At 63.7% G+C, this 19,067-nt stretch overlaps 2 protein-coding genes across 2 annotated transcripts; one reads left to right on the forward strand and one right to left on the reverse strand.

The window, feature by feature from the left end:
• Window positions 1-1,614: 1,614 nt before the first annotated feature.
• Window positions 1,615-16,890, reverse strand: SMTNL2 (smoothelin like 2). Its single transcript, XM_055306987.1, has 8 exons — window positions 16,408-16,890; window positions 10,635-10,725; window positions 9,954-10,211; window positions 9,526-9,595; window positions 8,443-8,607; window positions 7,766-7,883; window positions 7,394-7,545; window positions 1,615-2,476 (listed from the first exon to the last, which is right to left on the reverse strand). The coding sequence occupies exons 1-8, from the start codon at window positions 16,804-16,806 to the stop codon at window positions 2,350-2,352; spliced, it is 1,380 nt and encodes a 459-aa protein (XP_055162962.1). The 5' UTR covers window positions 16,807-16,890; the 3' UTR covers window positions 1,615-2,349.
• Window positions 16,805-18,679, forward strand: LOC129496906 (laforin-like). The gene is made up of 2 exons (XM_055305264.1): window positions 16,805-17,194; window positions 18,562-18,679. Exons 1-2 carry the CDS (start codon window positions 16,805-16,807, stop codon window positions 18,610-18,612), a joined length of 441 nt encoding a protein of 146 aa, XP_055161239.1. The 3' UTR covers window positions 18,613-18,679.
• The last annotated feature ends 388 nt before the right edge of the window (window positions 18,680-19,067 follow it).

The following is a 19,067-nucleotide window of genomic DNA, read 5'->3' on the forward strand; positions in this document are numbered from 1 at the left end:
CACCCCACCAGCTGTCAGAGGTGCTGAAGCCCATCCCAGCGCAGCCAGAACATCCTCATCAGGGACACACAGGCCAATGCAGTCGGACTTAGTGTCGACAGAAGCCAGGTGATGGAATCGATCTGGAAAAGCGCGACAATCTTACGAGCACTCTGAAGTAATTTTCAGGGCAGGTCGGGGTGGGGGTGAGGGGCATGTGAGGGGGTACCCATCGGTACCAGGGTGGGAAAGCAACCTGGAGTAGGACACGACCTCCGGGGAAGCCAGGCCTAAGCCGTGGTTTGCTACTGTGCCTTGTGGCGGGTGTTGCCCTAGCCTTGACCCTTGGGCCTCGTCCTTGGGGGGGATCATGTTTGAAGCCCAGTACATCATAAGGGCCTTCCCCAAACACCACAGATGGAACTGACGTAGAACCTACATGAGGACCTTGGTGTGTGAGTCCCGACGTGAGGCCCGAGGAACGGCAGCCTCCAGCACAGAAGAATGGCTCGGTGCTCCTGCGGGATCTGCTCTGCATGATATGCAAAGGTGCAAGGGCACGCGTGCAATCCAGAAGAGCTCTGTGAGCACTGGCCAGCACTGAGGTCTGTGGGGGGATCATGGGCCCCCTAGGACTCAGCCGAGTGTGCAAATGCGGTTCACAGAGCCACTGTTCCCGGACTGGCCTTAGGTCTGACACCCTAAGCTTTCGTACGGGGAAAACAAAACCCCTAAGGAAATGGGCACATGTCTTTGGCAATATTGGGGCTCAGCTTCCCCAGCCCCCCCAGCATGAGAGGGAGGGAGGGGTCCTCGTGTGGGGAAACACAGACGATGGGACCAGGTTTGGCCCAACAAGCAGATCTGCTCAAACTACTGCTCACCCACCTGGAGAACTCGTCCACATCTCTCCTCTCCCCCCACAGACTCCCCCAGTCCCTCCTCTCTCCCCACATCCCTCCTTTCTCCCATACAGACCCCCCAATCCCTCGTCTCCCCCCAAAGACCCCATGTCCCTCCTCCCCCCCAGACCTCCATGTCCCTCATCTCCCCCAGACCCCCCACGTCCAACCTCGCCCCACAGAGACCCATGTCCCTCTCCCCCCACAGACCACCCACGTCTCTCCTCTCTCCCTACAGACCCCCCCCATGTCTCTCCTCCCCCCTCAGGCCTCAGTCTGAGGAGGCTCACAGGCACAGGTGTTGGGCACCCACTGTATGAGCTGAAGACATCTCAGCTCCTCACATGGAAATTCTAGACATTTGTTCCTAAAACCCAACCTGAGGGAGGAGCGTTCCTGAGGAAGCTAACTGCACTGCGTCACATACAGACGTCCTGCGAGAAGCCCAGCACCTACTGCCTCGAACAGGGTCCTGTTCGAACAGGTCCGAAGCATTCCTGGGTGGGCTTCCTCCCCCGCGGGACCTCGGCAGCGCACTAAGGGGGGGGGGGTCCCTGTTCATGTTCCCCCAGGAGGGACAAGGGAGCCTCTCCAGCTACTGTGCCAACATGACTTTCATCCTCCTGGGCAGTGATGGGGTGGGGGGGATTTAAGCAGATTTTCATTGGAAACACAGGCAAAATCCCTTGTCCATGGGCCCCCACATACCCAAACAGAAATAACAAATGCAAAGTGAAGTTTGACATGTGTTTTTATGTACAAACAGTCAACAGTACAGATGCAGTTACCTCCCATTAATATCTGCAGCAAATCCCCTAAAAAACATGAATGGAAACTACTCCTGTGCACAAAGGGCCCCATCCTTCCCTAATCACGTTAACCTCAGGAGGAGCCTGTTCTCAGCCCAACCCTCGTGGGGCCTCCCAGGAAGGATGGGGCACTTGGGGACCAGGTGGCACCCCGTACCCCCCAGAGAGCGGGGTGACTTGGGGGCATGTGTTGCCTAGGCCCCGGCGAAGCTTCTTCCCTAGATGTGGTCTTGTCAGGCTGTCGCAGGGGCGTCCTCCCCGCTGCAGGGCCAAGGCCCAGAGGCAGGAGAAGAGGGCCTAGGAGCACATGCAGACGGATGGACGAATGGAAGGAACCCTGGGTATTCTGACAAAACACACCTGGTCACAACGCAACCCCGGGAAGCCAATATACCAAGTTCGGCAGCAGGGAAACAGACCTCACATTCCAGGATCCACAGGTAAGCCTTTTACAGGAAGGGACATAAGCAGTTAGCACCCACTGCGCCAGCGGACTCTCCCTATCCCTCGGGCCCGGCCACCGCCCATGTGGAGCATAGCACGCAGCGCCCGCATTACACAACACAGCAGGCGGACGGCACGCCTTGCACCCCAAGCCAGCCGCCGAGCTCAGGGAGCTCCTCCTGGGCTCGGCCCTGGCAACACAGGCCCTACAGGCTTCATTCAAAGCGACGCAGGTGGTTGTACAGCGACTGGACGTAGGTGAAGACGCACATGGGGTCCGGCTTGCGGCCCATCAGCATCATGTCCTCCACCTCGATGAGGCGCTCACAACTGGCCAGATTCCTACAACACAGAAGCCCCATCAGGACGTCAGGACGAGGGTACTGGCCACACCAGCAGCCCCGCAACACCCCCTCCCCCAGGGTGGGGCCTCCCATGACCCCAGGAGACCTTGGGGGTCAGTGCTGCCCAGACCCCCACACCCAGAAACCCCCGAGTCGGTTTACGTCATCCCTGAAAAACACCTCCTGTTCCAAGTTCCAGTGGAATTAACTTTCACTTCTGTTAGTCCAAATTTTACTAGTGACATTTTAGTGCAAGAATGAAACATCACCAAAACATTCGTTGTGTGTCAGCGGCAGTGTGAGGAAAAATGAGCGTGAGCTACAAAATGTAGAGTAAATGAAGAAATAAATTCACCCCAGTGACACATAAACAGTGTTTTAGACCCTTTATGAGACCCACACACAGAGACTCTTCACGGTGACAAGACACACACCTGTGCATGTACTTTCTACCCCGAGATCTTCCCCCAATGCTTGTCTCCCCCCCAACCCTGCTCCCTCAGTGCAGGGCATGAACCGCTCACCTGATCTCGCCACCTGCTGGTGGGTCACCAGGGCCACGGTAGGAAGTTGCCCGCCCCCCTCCCAGCCCCCAGGCCCCAAGACGTGTGCTCTGGGAACCACGGGTCTAGCCTTCAGCCCTGGTGTAGATGCCGCGATGGCTGGGCACTCTCTGGTGGTTTCCCCACCGTCCCCAGCGCCCGCGGCAGTGCCCACAGTGACAGGAGAGGACAATGGGTGTCCTTCCCCACTCCGCAGCAGAATGCACCTCTGGGGTCCCGAGGTTCCTACGCCTCCCCTGTGACCAAGTGCATGGACTGTCGGGGTTCACAACCTGGCCCCAGCCTCATGGACATTGGACGAGAACAACACGTGACTGCTCCTGGTATCTGTCCTGCTGCAGGAACCGTGGGGTGCGGGGCAGAGGGGGCCAGAGGGGTCTCCATGCATGCGGATCGCAGGGTGGTTGCTGTTTCCATCACCGGGCCCCGACTTAAGGAGCAAGCACGTGGACGGGGAAGGTCGGACTTCAGAACCTAAGCTGGTTCAGAGGTAAGTCTGCTGCTCAGTCCACGTCCTCAGCACAGTCAGACCCCAGCTGTGCCCCCACAGGCTGGGGGGACGGCTGTGCTCGGAGGAGCTCACACCCGGTTCTGGTGGGTCCCTCGCGCTCCCGGCCCTGAACACTGGCCAGCCCCCAGCCCCCCTACCAGAAACCCAGCATCACAGCCACATGCACACCAGGTCCCGGCCCACTACCGCCTGCCCATTGGTCTGGAGCCGGTCCTATGAGAGAACCCAGGGGCCCCATGAGGTCACAGGGGGCTTGATCTCATGCAGGGCGCCCCCAGCAGCCCAGGCTGGGGACCCCTGTGCCTTGTTGCAGGGGAAGGGTTGCCAATTCATGTCCTGGGACCTGCGCGCACCTGCCCAGCTATTGTTCAGCACCCGCTGTGCTCTTTGCCTGCCCACCTGCCCGCCAGCCCAGGGCTGCCTCATGGGATCCCAGGCCATGTGAGCTGACCCCACATGTGTGCCAGGCCATCCTCCCTCCCAAGTTAAGTGAGAGTCATGTCATTACAGCCCCAGCGTCAGCCTGGGAAGAAGCTGGAGAGCTGGCCTTCAAACCTGGGGAGGAAGCACCAGTGCTCCCTGCCATGGTCAGCTCTGCGTCCTCTCCCCACGGGCAAGGGGCTGGTGTCCCCTGACGTCACAGAAGCTCCCCTCCCATTCCTCGGGCTCCTGAGCGTCTGGCCCCTCAAGTCTGTTCTCAGCTCGTGTTTCCCTATCTCTGGTGCTAGAAGCGAATCCTCGGGGAATCTTCCTGTCACGTCTTTCCCCAAAGCTACTCGGCTCTGGTTTCCTCACTGAGCCTCTAGGGGCACCTGGGACTCTCCGTGCTGCCTGTCATGTCTCGCCAGCCACCTCTCCGCCATCTCACCCCAGGGCGCCCAGGGCTGCAGGCAGCTCCCGCCTGCACGTTTGGCTCCGCCCACTGGCACCCCTGCCTTCACCACCAGGGTGGCCTCCTGGTTGCCACTTCATTGCCACCCCGTTGGGAAGCCACGGCCAAACCCACCCCCCTCATCCCCCCAGCCCCCCAGCCCCCCAGCCACAAGGGCACCAGCAGGATTCCCAGAAGCCGCACACACAGGCTAAAGGACATTCTAGAATCACAATGCAAGGGAAGGAAGGTGACCTTCCACAGTGACTTCTGTAAAACTCTGCGAGTCTCAAAAATAGCGGAGGCCCCTTCTCCCTCTTTAAAATGTTGAGCGTCACCAACCTAGACTGCGGCCTCCCACGTACGCTCGACTCCCTAATCCCCCCGACGGTGTTCATAAGAGCAAGGCAGCTTAACCAAGGCCGTCGCCGCAGGGAGTGGGCACCTCGGCCGCCACAGGGACCCTGACTAACACCTGCCCACCGCCGGTTTTAAACGAACTCCCTGAGCCCGGCCTGGCCCGGGGGGACGAGGGTTCCAGAGGGCTCGGGAGGGCTCCGGCCCAGCGCCGAGACCAGTCCGTCCACACGGGGCTGGCTGAGGGGCCGCGGGGGAGGGACTTGAGGGGTTATTTTTACTCCTGTAAAAGCCACTGCGCCCGCGGATGCCAGGTCGGGCTGCGGCCTCCCGGCTGGTTTCACACGCAGACACATGAGCACCACAAATAGCCCGAAGCCCCTTCTGCCGGGCGTAACCCGAGAGCAGGGCACATTCCCCACAGGGCAAGCGGGAGCCTCGGCACTCGAGCACCTAGGGGACCAGGGACGGCAGGGAGAGGGTGCAGAGGGTGGCCCCATGCACCCACCCACCCAGCCCCCTTCGTAAGAAGGCTAGTCTTCCCGCTTTCCAAGCCCGGGGGATACCCATCTGGGCCGCGGGTTCACCATCCTGTCAACCCTGCATCACTCACACAGACCGGGCCTCAGGGACCCTTGGGGCGGTGGTTACGGGGAGAAGGGGCAGTAGCCACCGTGTCCACAGCCTGGATGGGGTGGGGTGGCCGGCTGACACGTCTCTGCACCTCTTGGCCCTGCCCACACACTCCCTCCCCAACATGAGCTGACTCCATGTTTCAGGGGCCTGTCCGCCCTCTTGTCTGCAGGCTGTGACCCCCAAGAGTCCAGGCCCTCTCGCCACCGGCCCTGCCCCCTGCAGAGCCCCACATGTCTACTGGTCCACTGAGGATGCTCTGCCCAGAACGAACACCCAGCACCCCCTCCAGCAAGCAACCCTGTGTCTGCGTCCCCCTCCGAGCAGCCGCCGTCCTCTGGGAATGGCCTCAGGGCCCTGTGAGGTCACCTCCCACAAGCGCCCAGGGGAAGCCACTCCTGCCCACACAGGGTGTCCCTGGGCACCCGCCCTGCAGCCCCTCAAGGCGGGAGAGAAGCCAGAGCAGACCCTCAGGGGCAGGCACAATGTTTCCCCTCCCCAGCCCAGGGACACCGGGCCAGGTCTTGGCCCCCTGTCAGCCCGGGGTAGTGGGGAAGCTGAAGATTGCCCCCAGGGCCAGGCATAGAAGGCACATGTGCCCCAAACCTGGAGGCTCCGGGAGCTCAACCCTTGTCCTGGGAAAGCACAGCCAAAGATGGCTCTAGAAGGCTCCGGCTGCCCGCAAGCAGGGGGGCGGGGTGCTCCCCATGATGTAGGACGCAGGGACAATCACCACCCCGGTGGCCCTGCTCCCCACCTGGCCCACCCCAAGCCAGGCCATGGCCCCCAGAACTCCAGGCGCGGCCTCACCAGCTGGGATGCACCCCAGGGGCCTGCACCAGCGCCCCAGGCCTGCACACTCATGGCACCGCCACCTCTGGGCTCCCGGCAATCGGGCCTACCCCTGCAAGCACCCCTCCCCAATGCCCAGCCGCCCCCTTGGCTCCGCTTCCCCACCGTCTGGGTCCAGTTGCATAACAGGCTCCATCCAGAGCTGTTTCTGTGATTAGGGTAACAGCTAATCCCCCGCAGCCGAGAAGGATAAGGCTCCTAAAGTACACAGGGGCCCTGGTGACCCTGAGGGGGCCCGGTGTCTGGCATGTCCCCTGAGACCCCACCACAGGGGGAACGCCCACGTGCCCACAGCGCAGCCAAGGAGCCCAGGGCCGGGGTCTCCATCCTGCGATGCTGCGGCTCCAGGAGGGTCTCCTTACCCTGCCCTGGCCTCTGGGTGTCCAGGCCTGCTGCAGGCCAACCCCCTGCTCGGGGCAAGGCAAGAACTGGGGGGCTTACATCACAGACACAGATTGTGTCTGATGTAATCTGGCCCTGGGGCAGATTAATGTTTGGGCAGGAAACGGCTTCAGAGGCCTCCCTTCTGCTAACCTTCCCCCGCTTCATTCCCACAGCCCTACACGTCCTCCACACATTGTCTCCCGGCCCCCACTCTCTGCAACCTGACAGCGTCCAGCCCACCAGGCCCATGAGAGGGCAGAGCCCTGGCCCCCCAGCTCCTCCCGTCAGCACCATGAGCTGGTGCGTCCACTCCCAGGCCTGCGAGCACAGCCCAATGCCAGGCTGGCCAGCCCAGGGGCTGAGGCTCTCCAAGTGCCAGGGGTCCCACAGTCGCCCCCCTCAATGTCCTCCTGACAAGCCAGGCTCAGGACGGCAGGAGATTTCCCATCAAATGCCAGAACAACACCTTCTTCCTGGGGAAGTTTCAAAGACATAGCCCTGAGAGCACAGGCCAGGCACCCTGGGAGACCCCAGCCCACGCCCCCCACCCACCCCAAGCCCATCAGGGGCTGGCCTCCCAGACGGCACCCCGGGGCTCGGGCAGGAGCCGCGAGTAGAGCATGTGTGGGCAACCCCTGCAGGCTCCGGTCACACCAGAGGGCCTCACACCCGCCTGCTCCGTGCTCCCCGTGCTCCCCGTGCCCCCCCAGGGCCACTGCCGAGCGCAGGGGTCGCTGCACTCACTCGGCCGTGCTGAAGGCCAGCTCGAAGTTATTCTGCCGCTGCGAGGGGCTCAGGGCACCATAGTCGAAGGCATCGGGAAAGAAGGAGTGCACCAGGGCGCAGAAGGCCATCCCATCGCTCCAGCTGGAGGAGAAGTTCTGCAGGTCCACATGCTTCAGGCGGGCAGGGGGCAATGCAGGGGATGAGCGGGGTGGGGGCATGGCTTCCCACACACAACCCTTCCAGCCCTCCACCCAGCCCCAGGCTGAGGCCCAGACGCTGCTCAGATGCAGACGCACGCATCCCCGGGTTCTGGAGCACCTGCTGTGAAGGCCAGCCCCTGGGGCTGCAGCCCGCCCGCCCCAGCCAGGAGGGGACCCAGGCCAGGCCCACCTGGTAGCCCACAGTCTTCTTGCGGCACCACTCGAGCAGGAGCTGCTTGATGCTGCTCGCACTGGCCACGCCGAAGCTCTGTGAGCGCTTCAGCTTGGCCCGCACCTTGCCTCTCCCCCTGTACAAAGAGCGCAGGCCAGAGTGGGGAGGCCGTGGGGGCCGCCAGCAGCCACTCTGTCCTCCCAGGGGTCCCCGGGGCCCCCGGACGATGTGTGGGCACATGGCCTCCCCCCACCATACGGGGCAAGACTGCCCTCCCCCCAGCCGGGGATTGGGGGTCACCAGGTCATCCTGGGACACAGGACTTGAGCCTGCCCCCTGCTTCTCTGACCCTCTATCCTAGTCACCCCCAGGGAGGGCCTCCTCACGCCCCAGGACATCCCTGAACCCCAAGATTAGGTGGTGTGGCTCAGCAGGCACATGCCGAGGTCACCTCCCTTGGTGAGGGGAGGAAGCCAGGAGTGGGGGGTGTACTTGCCACACAAAGTAGGGCCCCACCCTGCACACGGCACTGGGTACCCATGCCAACAACAGCACACAGCTCCCCCCAGGAACCCAACCCTCGACCCCTATGGTCTCTCTGGGCCGCCCAGACACCAAGGGGAGCCTCTAACGGGGCAGGACAGGGCCTCCTACCCCCCATCCCCATGGCTCCCACCCGGCAGGGGTGTCCCTACTTGCCAGCTGTGTCCTGCTCCCACTTCTCAAACAGTGCCTTCCGGGCCTGTGCTCCCGAAGTGCGGGGTAGCGTCTGCGACCTTACCAGCTCCCGGCGCCGGGCCTGCAAGGTGGCCGGCGGTGGGGGCGAGGGGGGTGACTGGGGTAGTATGGCCTGCGGTGGGCTGAGGAGAGAACCGTGTGTCAAGAGCAGCCTGGCCACACACAGGTCCAGGGTCCCTCCTGTGGAGTGATGGGGTAGGGGGCCTGCAGCAGAAACACAGGAGGCTCTGCCCACCACCCTTTGGAGGTGCCCCAACCTGTGGAGCTGGTTCTCTGGCAGCATCAGTCCAGAGTGGAGGCCAGCCCATGACAGGGAGGGACAGCAGTCCCATAATCACCCCTTGGCAGGTGCCAACTCCTAGGGTGGGAGTGGGGGTCCTCCCAGGGCAGAAGGTGACCCCAAGCCAGCCCCAGGCCCGCCTCCGCCCCCACTGGACAAGACCCCTTTTGTTTCCTCCTCAACAATCTGCCAGAAAGTCACAATTTTCCATTCTCATGACAAAAGGAGCCCAGCCAGTCCCCTGCCTCCTCACCAGCTCCTCTCTGCGCAGCTGGCCTGGGGCCACAGGGACAGCTGCCAGCGGGAGGGGCCTTTCCAGGTGCCTCGTCCCTCGTCCTTCTCCTCTACCCTTCCCCCTCCGTCATCCCCCTAGAAAGCACCCAGCTGAGGGAGCCCAGCCCACGGATGAGGACAGCCTCCCACTGCCTGTCCTCTGGGGGGTCAGGGACACAGCCTCCTGTCCTCCCACAGCCCTGATGGGAGGAGGAGTCCTCCACGGCCACATTTCTCCACATGACACCATCAGAGGACGCCGCCCCCCTCCCCAAGTAGCCCCCCAGCCCTAATCTGGCACCACAGCCCTACGACCCTGTGACCCTGCAGCCTTATGACCCCATGACCTTGTGGCCCTATGACCCTGTGACACTGTGGCCCTACGGCCCCACACCCCGGCCCTGGAGCTCTGGGTCAGCTCAGAAGGCACCTGCTGGTGGCCTGGGAGCCCAAGGCCATCCCCACAAGCATCCTCACCCTGACCCACCTGTTGCTATTCCTTCCAGCAGACGCTGCCCCATAGCTGGAACTCGAGCACGGGGTTGGGGGGTTCTTCTCTGTGGGACAAGCAGAAAGGGAAGTAGCCCCGGCAGCCGTCCTCCCTTCCCTGCCCCAGACAGGCGGGTGCCCTGGGCTTAGCCATGGCCCATGGTCAGGGGAGGAGCACAGAGAGAACAGGTCCCATCTGTGCTCCCCAACTCAGAAAGCGCGGTCCCAGCCCTGAGCTGGGGACCCACATGGTATTCCCAGAGCCCAGGAGTATCACCAGGGCACAGGCCGCGGACAGGCACAATGGGGCTGCAGGGCTCCAGCTCTTTGGGGTTTGGTGCCACCCCCCACCATGTGCCCTGCCCGCCCTCCCACCTGGATGCAGGGTTGTCCCCAGGTCCCCAGGTCACGCTCTCCTGCTCCTACCGCTGAGTGCCGCAGTCCAGGCAGTGGTGGCCTCACTGGGGCTCAGGCTGAGGGCCCCCAGGACAGTGGCAGACGTGGGCGACAGAGCCGCGGCCGAGGTCTCCCCTGAGAACTTCTCAGGCATCCGAGTGATGGCCGTGACAGGCTGATGAGGCAGCCCCAAGGAGAGGCTCACGGGGCGAGGCCGGGGGGGCTCTGGTGCTGGGAAGGTTTGGGCAGCCTCGGCAGGTCCATCGCCCACACCTGGAGCATGTGACCCTGGGGGGCGGTGCAGGTCAGCCACAGCGTAGGGCCTCAGAGCTCCCCAGCAGGATGCTAGCCTCCCGACCCCCCTCCCACCTCCTCCAAGAAAGCCTCCCAGGTCTCCCTCCCTGGGGACACCTCGACGCTCCACCCAGAGTCCAGGTCTGGCCCCAGCCGTCTCTTGGTCAGCTCAGGACACCCTAGCTGGCCTGTTGGCTGCTCCATGCGACAGGCTGCCTAGACCACTCCTCAGGCCCTGTTCGTTTCTCTAGCGACAGAGAAGCTCACTGCCTCCTGGGAGCTTCCATCTTCCTCTGTGTTTAAAAAGTTCTTCCACTCTTTGGGGCAGCCCCTCTGACTGCTGCGGTCCAGGGTCAGGCGCTCTCTGGCCATGGACGCAAGCCCCCAAGCCACACCTCCCGGGCCACGGGCCCCTACCTGCTCCTGGCTGGTGCCCATTCTCCATGATGCCAGGGTCCGAGGCCTTCCTGGCATCCGCCTCACCGGCTTCATCCTGGAAATCCACGCTCTGCGGAGACACCACCACCAAGGGGGCTGTCAGGCAGGCCAGCTGCCCACCCTCAAAGTCATTATCTAAAGCCTGTCCTTGCCCAGGCAGGGGGTGGGGGCAAACACACTCCAGTTTGAGAAGCAGCCCCCGGAAGACACAGAAACAGGCCCAGGCCACATGGCAAGCTGAGGCATCCCAGCCCCGCTGCTGACCTCTGGGACCCCACAAACCTGCCCCAAAGTGCCGGACACCAAAGGTCAGGACCAAGGGCTCCGAGGTGCCATGTGCAGAGTGGCCCGGCCCCCTCCCAGACCTCTCCCCAGCTGGGGGAGCCTGGCCCCGTGGTCCCAGTCAGTGGGCAGCTCGGGCCCCTGGTCATAGCCGGCGGGCAGCTCCGCCACCTTCATGGGGGCTGCCCAGGCAGAAGCAGAAGGGGTCTATGCTGACCTCGGGCACCAAAGACCTTTCATGGGACCCAGGGTCATGTGTCAGCCTAGAGTCTAAGGGTTGCCTGGCTCCCGGGGGCCCCTCTGTCATCTTCTCTGCGTCACAGCAGAGCCAACACTCCCAGCCCCGGGCCCGGCCAGTGTCCCGGTCGCACCACCAACCCCTGTGCCGCTTCTCGGGGGAGGATCATGCCCTGTGTGGGCCCATTTCTCCATCGGAGGCAAGGCGGCTACAGAAGTCCCATCTGGGCCCTTTTTCTGGGCTGTTCCACATAAACCAGCTCACTGGGCAGATGGAACCAGGGCCCAGGGAAGGGATAGTCTCCTCCGCAGGGGCCTGGCCACTCACTGCGAGGGAAGTGAGAGGCGGGGGACATCTGCCCAGTAGAAAGGGGATGCAGGCTGACGTCCACTGGGGCTCTGCAAAGACGCTGGCCGTGCCCTTCCACAGACGCGTCCAAGCAAGGCCCCCAGAGGAGTGACAAAGCCCATCCCGGACCCCAGGTAGCACAGCCCGTCCTGCGGTCACCCCTCTGCCAAGCCAGCCTGAGAGCCTATGCCTCCAGTAGACCTCCTCCAGCCCAGTGGGTCAGGGAGGCCTCCCAGAGGTGGCAGCGCCCATGCCCAGTCTGCAGCCAGTCAGGGCGATGGGGATAGGAGCCTGTTCCAGCACAGGAACTAATCCGTAGAAAGAGGCTTCAAAGCACAAAGCGTCCCAGTCTGGTGGCCAGAGATGCACCACACAGCCCCCGGGGCCAGCCCACACGGGACATTGGCTGGGCCACACAGAGGGACGCAGAGCACTGGGGACGTGAGCAGACATGGAGAGAGGGCCGATGCCTCCTGTAAGCCTGGGCTGTGGATCAGAGGGACGCGAGGATGAAGGGGGGAGCGCCGGTTGGGAAAGAAGGACGAGGTCTAACACACATGGCATGTGAGTCGTCCCCCTCACCAGGGACCTGAGGTCAAAGCATAGCTGGCGTATGGGCCTCACACTTGAGGAAGGAGGGAGAAGAGGCGTCCTGGGTCCCGAGCACGGCAGAGGAAGAGCTGGCCAGGGGCTCACAGGCGGGACCCTGGACAAGGGGGGAGGCATCCACCCAGGAGGAGTGGCTAGAGGGGCGGGGAGATGTAAGGGGGGTGTCAGGAGGGTGGGCGTGCCCACAAAGGCCTAGGGTCCAGGAAGGGGTCGTGATGAGCTCCGGACAGTGCCTGTTGAGTTTAAGAACTGAGCCAGAGGGTGGGGACCTGGGGGAGAAGCTGGGGTGAGCTTTAGCCATGGGGGGGGGCAAAGGGCTCATCCACATGGAACAGGTGGGGTCCCTGCAGAAGTGAGAAAGGACAGGACTCAGGAGGATGGGGCAGGGGGCCAGGCCCACTCACAGGCACAGCAGGGAAGGGGGCACCTGCCAGCACCCCAGGGCCACACGCTGGCTGGCTTCAAGCCAACTCAGAAGGAGAAGAAACAACCAGTCCACCCAGCGCCCACCCCTCCTCCTGCCAGCCCTGGGGTCTCTGTGTCCCCACCACCACCTGCCCTCGTCTGGTCCAACCGGTGCCACAGGTCCAGGGAGCAGCCGGGAGGGACAGGCTGCTGGTGAACCTGTTTCCCAGGAATGTGGGTCTGGGGGGACCTAGGTGCCTGCCCCTGCACGTTGCAGGGCCCCCACCCGGTGACGTGGGGGCGGGGTGTTGACCGGCCAGATTCCCTCCCGTGGAGCGGCCAGACCGCAGCAGCTGGGGTGGGGGCTGAGACCAGACACCCAGGGTGCCCTGCCCCTCGCTCATGGGGAGGCCTCTTCAGAGACCACCCCCGACCTCATCATCACACAGCCCAGCAGCATGATGGTGGGGGCAGCGGCACCTCGACTCACACGGCTGGCTAATGGAGCCTGTGTCCAAGGCGCCCAGGTCTCCTGCCCCAACCTGACAGTCTGTCCACAAGGTGCTCTGGCCTCCCAGAGAACAGGGGGACAGCCCAGCAGGAATGTGCCCCCCGGAGCCTGGGGCAGGCCGAACCCCAGCCCCCCTGCACCTGTTGTGGCTGGATGAGGGGAAAGAGATGGGTGACAATGGGCAACCACCCCAGCAGGACCTCTGTACAGCCGGGGCGAGGGGCCCCTGTGTGCTGAGACAGGAGTCACCAGGGCCCTGGGGGTCAGGAAGTGGTCCCGGGAGGCGGCTGGTGCACCCCAAGGTACCCCTCTGGGCTTTGTGTTCAGAGGAGCAAGCCCAGGCCTGGGAACACAGTGCAGGAGGCGCAGGGTGAGTGACTTTGGGGACTCGGGAAATACATCGCTCCTGCTGAAAAGGTCATACTGACTTAGTGGGGTGCAGGGACTTTCAGGGGTTCCTCCTGCAGCCACAGCCCCCTTCTGACCGTGGCCCCTCCACCCATGCTCACGCTGGGTTCTCCAGACCTAGTACAAATGCGTCCCGAGGGCAGTGACCTCTCCTATTGAGTCTGGAGAGGAAGACTGATAAGGGAGTCTGGTTTCTCTCGCAGGCAGCCCGACTCCTGGCAGTGTCCCCAGGGCCTGCAGCGCCTCTGCCCGAGGCCGCGGTGGCTCCAGATATGCCGGGGACACGTCCAGGGGACAGCTCCTGCCCAGGTGCCTGGCCCAGCCCAGCCTCAGGCTGCCGCTACACACGCTTGTGAACGGATCCGGCTGCTCTCGCTGTCACAAGCGCCTGGCCAGTCCAGCCCAACTGCTTCAGACGCAGAGAAACTGAGGCCCAACCCCAAGGCCTCACAGCAAAGGCTACAGGAGCAGCTCCTGCCTGCTCTAGGGACGCGGGCCTCCCACTCCACTGCCCTGCCCTCTCCGTCCTCCTGGCACTCCCCCCGCCGCACCTCTGTCTTCCCACCATCGTGCAAGGCCAAAGGTACATGCGCCCAAAAGCGGATAACTCCATCAACTTTCTCCCTCTACATTCAGGGGATGTTGGTACACTGAGCATGACCCACCCCCTACATTTGCACCCAGCACTTCGAGATAGCAGGAAGCAGAAAGTTCCCTAAATCTCACTGATGGCAGAGGGGCAGGGTAACAGCAGCCCTAACTGGACCCCGCAGACTCGGGGTAGCCCAGGGGCCCAGCTCGAAGCCGACCCCTGTCGGTGACCAAGCCCCCATCGCGGGTCACACCCCATGAGCAGGGATGTGTACGTGGCTCCATGCGGCCCCATCGACCACCAGAAACTGGCGGGAAGCCCATGTCCGCACTCCCGAGATGGGGGCTGCGTGCAAAGTGGGGGCCCGCATGGCTGTCAGTTAAGGGGATGCTGACCCCCTGGATACCTGGGCCATCCTCCACCCACATGCTTCCCGCAGCCACAGCCCGCTGTCCCACCAAGTCTCTGCCCCCGTGCCCTAAGAAGCCGTAGTGTTCCTGCAACCCAGCCGCTTCCTCCCGGAGGGCTGCCCTCCTGACCTCTAAGACAGGGCTCCCGCTGGACTGCTGGGTACCTGACATCACCTCCACCCAAGGCTCCGGCCTCAACTTCTCCTTCTGTACAATTGCCCCGAAGACCTGGCCCACTTAGGGCTTCGGCTGCGGGCTCTGCCCTGGTACCTCCCCACCATCCAGCCTCCACCAGATCCAAGCCTCCGACCACTCTGGGGCTGCCCCTCGTGCTCAGCATGACCCAACCACAACCCAGCACCTCCAGCAGCTCCCCGGTGGACAGGCTCCTGCCTGCACCCAGACACCTCCTCACCTGGATGATCCCTCCCCAGGCAGCCGCAGGTCTCCATCCACCCAGCCCCACCCCAGGTCAGACTGTCTTCTCTCCCAGGGCCCCTCATGTACCCCAGCCTGGGTCCAGCCACCCTGCACCCTGCCATCCATCCTTGCGGGAGCTTGCAGGTGGCTATAAGGAGGACCCTGTTCCCCCCTGTCCAGCACCCTCACCCTCCCTCTCCACCCCATAACCAAGAGGACCAGCTCCCCTCAGGTGAGCATGGCCAATTCCCATGGAGATAGACGACTGGAGAGCCCCACGTATGAGCAAGTGTGTGCACATACATGTTTGTATACACATGACCCAGACATTATTCTTCTGAAACCTTGGGCAGCTGCTGCCACAAGCAGACAGGAGCACATGAACTCAACTTCAGAAACAGCTGATGACACAGTTTACCAGGCACGTGTGAGCTCACGGTGGTGACTTTACACCACAAACGCGTAGTGAGTTGTGTTCACAGGACAGAATTAAGCGTGTCTGTACATCCAGGACTTCACCCAGAGCACTGCCACCACCATGGGTTGAAGAATGTCTTGCCCCCCGGGTACCAAGTCCCCAGGTGGCCTTCACAATTCTCTCCCCTCCCCTCTCATTCAGTTTAGCTCTGTTGGGCCTGCACGCACGGCCCCCAGCCCACCTCCACCTGTGCCAGCAGCAGGAGACGGGGCTGGGACGCCCACTGGGAAGTGGCTCCCCCCTGGGGCCAGCTCCCACCCAGCATGGCCCCCTAGGGGCGGGAGCTCATCTGCTCCCCCTCCTCCTGGACCCGTGAGGGACAGCCCAGCCCACTCAGGAGATCTGAACTGAGGGACTAAACCAAGGGGGGGAGCAGGTGCAAACGAGTCACACCCAGACCCTGGAAACCCAACCCCAGAGCACATGCCTGAGCAGAGTGGAAAACCCCACCTAAGAGCCACTGCACACACCATGGAAACCTTCTCCCGACCTCTCCAGGGGGCCCCAGGCTCAGGGTAGTGCCCTGTCCAGCCGGCCTCCCCCACCCCCCCACCCCCGCGCGGGTCCTGACCCCAGGAAGCTAGAGATTGCCATCTCTCCTGACCCCTGCCGGCTCCCCAACGCAGTCGCTGGACCACATAGTGTCCTCCTGGCGACCCCCTCTCTCTCACACGCAGGGGGTACTGAGTTCTCAATCTGGGTTAATTAATAACGAGAGCCGTCAGGCCTCAGTGAAGCGGGGGTGCAGGTGGGGCAGTCGGGGGCTGCTGACCATTCCGACTGGTCAGGGGCCCTGCCTCAGCGCCATGGGGACAAACAGGAGAGGGAGACAGAACAGGGCCTGGCTCCAGAGAAAGGAGGGGGCCCGGGACAGGTGCAGCGGGCGCCCCGGCCCTCTCCTGCTGCGGGTGGGGGCCGGACCCCCGCAGCCCCCAGCCCAGAAGACCGGACGCGCCTGGGAGCCCGCACTGGAGGCGGAGGGGCGGCCCCGGGAGCGCAGCCCTCCCACATCCCCCCGCCCCCGCGCCCTCCCTCCCCGCCCCAGGCTCACCTGGCCACGGCCGGACAGCGAGAAGGTGGCGTGGCTGGCGAAGCGCGCGGAGCCCAGGCGGGGCGCGCGGCCGGGGGCGGCGGGCGCGGCCGGGGGGCTGTGCGTGCCGGGCGAGCCTGCGGCGGGGGCCTGCCCGGTCCCCAAGCCCAGCGCCTCCACCTGCCGCGTCAAGCGCTCGAGCTGCGACTGCAGCCGCTGGTTGTCGCGCTGCAGCTCGGCCACCGTGCGCGCCAGCGGGCCGGCCAGGCGCAGCGCCTCGGCCACGCGCCTCTCCACGCCGCGCTGCAGCCCCTGCATGTCCTCGTGCAGCGCGCGCACCGCGCCCTCCAGCGCCGCCTCGTAGCGGCCCAGCGCCTCTCGCACGGTGCGCGCCTCCTCGGCGTCGGGGCCGGGCTCCATGGCCCCGCGGGGCACGCGGGCCGAGCGCGGGTCTGCGGGGAGAGGACACCAGCGCCGCCGCTGCTCGGGGCTGCGACTGGCCGCCCCCGGCTGGGTTCGCGGGAGGGGCGGAGGGAGGCGCGGGCGGCCCGGGACTGGGCGCCGCGCGGGGGCGGGGCCGCGGGGCGGAGCCCGGGAGCGCAGGCCGCGAAGGGGAGCGGCGGAGGCGTGGATCCGGGAGCGCGGGCGCCGAGGTCCGCGGGGGCGCGGCCGCAGGGAGAGCTCCGGGTCCCCCAGCCCCCCTACCCGAGCCCGGGGCTGCAGCGTGCGGCCGGAGCCGGGGGCGGTCGCCCCACCGGAAGAAGGCCTCGACCCCAAGCGGACTTTACTCTGGAGACCAGTAATGCGGGTATGCATCCCCTGGGGGCTCTCAGCCCAAGGACCGGTCCCGCTGGGGGGTGGGGGGGAGGGGGACGGGACTCCACTGTTCGGGGAGCCCGACGGCAATAGCACTGCCCAGAACTGCCGCCTTCACTTTCGCCTGTCCTCCTGGGGGTCCTTTATCGGGAATCTCTTGCACCTGTTTTTAAGACCGAAGGGAGGAGAGACCCGTGTGAAGTCCCCTCGCAGCCCCACTCCGTAGCTCCATCTTTGTGTCCTTCTGGCCAGTGATCAGAAGAGGCTCCAGGCTCCCCAAGGGGCCCCTGGCGGAGGATCTGGTAGGGGATCCTGGACAGTCTGAGGTCAGGCACCGAGGAAAACAGGGTGCCCCTAGGGCTGAATCTCCCAATCCTGGGATGAGTGAGCTTTGGGTGATGGGCCCTATACCTCCATCAGAGTCTCCGTCCGGAGACTGTATCCACCGGCCTGTAATCCCACCTCTATTCCCTCTCAACACTCCTTTCTTTCCTAAACCCAGATATCCCCTCTTCCAACCGCTCCCTTCCCGGCATGCCTCACAAAAGAGGGAAGAATGGAAACAACTGTTTCTTCAGGAGGACAGGATGATGAGCAAAGATACTGAGTTTCCCTATAATTGTAATCTGTTTTAAAATAAAAATGGGAGGGGATCCCTGGGTGGCTCAGCGGTTTAGCACCTGCCTTTGGTCCAGGGTGCCATCCTGGAGTACAGGGATCGAGTCCCACGTCGGGCTCCTGGCATGGAGCCTGCTTCTCCCTCCTCCTGTGTCTCTGCCTCTCTCTCTCTATGTCTATCATGAAAAAGAAATAGATAAATAAATCTTTTAATAAAATAAAATAAAAATGGGAACATCCTATCTTTTTCTCCCCAAACCTTCCCTGACTAGCCTTCTCCCTACCGGGCCAGGCCCACCCAAAGGAGGCCCAGTGGCTGGGCAGGCCCAGCTAGATGCCTGAGGGACAAGAGGTCCCGAAGGGCTTGTGTTTTCCAAGCACAGACCCCATGGACTGGCCCACACTGCCCCCAAGGAGCTGGATCAGCCCAACAGATGCTGAGCGCCCCCCCACCCCCACCGTGGAGACAGGAAGGAACGCTGGGTTACCTAATCAAAGGAGCCTTCCAGCAATTATTTCATAAGAAAGTCAAGTGCCAAAAGGCGTGCATGTTTCATGAGCGTGAGTATGTGTGAGTGTGTGTGTGTGAGCGTGTATTCCAAGTAGCCGTCTACACGGGGTGAACCAAACTGCTCCCTGCACGCGGAGAGGCGGGGAGAGCCCCACGCTCTGCACGGCCGGGCAGGTCTGAGCACCTGGGCCGGAGGTTCAGAGACCCGGCCTCATTCCCGCCTTTCGCAGGACCCACGGGAGAACCACGCGGAGAAGTCCCAGGAGGCACTAGACAGCTGACCCCTGGCTCCCCGGCTCAAGTGCACCTGGGCCACCTGGCATGCACGGGGGTGGGCCCAGGCCCGACCGAGTCCAGCCTTTTCTCTCATTCCCCGGAGGGCAGGCTGGCCGGATCTCAGGTGGTGGACAGTAGGAACCAGCTGCCCGGGGTCCACCCATCCTCTCTCACCTCGGGTGAGTCACCCGCGGTCCCAATCCACCACCAGGGAAGTATTTGGGCGGGACCGGGCTCCCTCTGCCGCGGAAGTGGGGCTCCCTGTGGGTTCCACCCCCGGCGGCTCTCTGTCCGCAGTCGGACTCCTGAGTCAGTACAGCAGCTGGAGCTGAGGCCCGGGGAGGAGAGCTGTACCAGGAGCCTGAAGAGGAGGGGCGGGAGCCGGGAGAGACTGCAACGGGCGGGGGCGGGGCCAGCGGGGGCTCTGAGCGGTAAGGGTCCGCCCTCCGGCTCCGCCCAG

This window comes from Nyctereutes procyonoides, unplaced genomic scaffold (genome assembly GCF_905146905.1).
Source record: "Nyctereutes procyonoides isolate TBG_1078 unplaced genomic scaffold, NYPRO_anot_genome, whole genome shotgun sequence".
Classification (NCBI taxonomy): domain Eukaryota; kingdom Metazoa; phylum Chordata; class Mammalia; order Carnivora; family Canidae; genus Nyctereutes; species Nyctereutes procyonoides.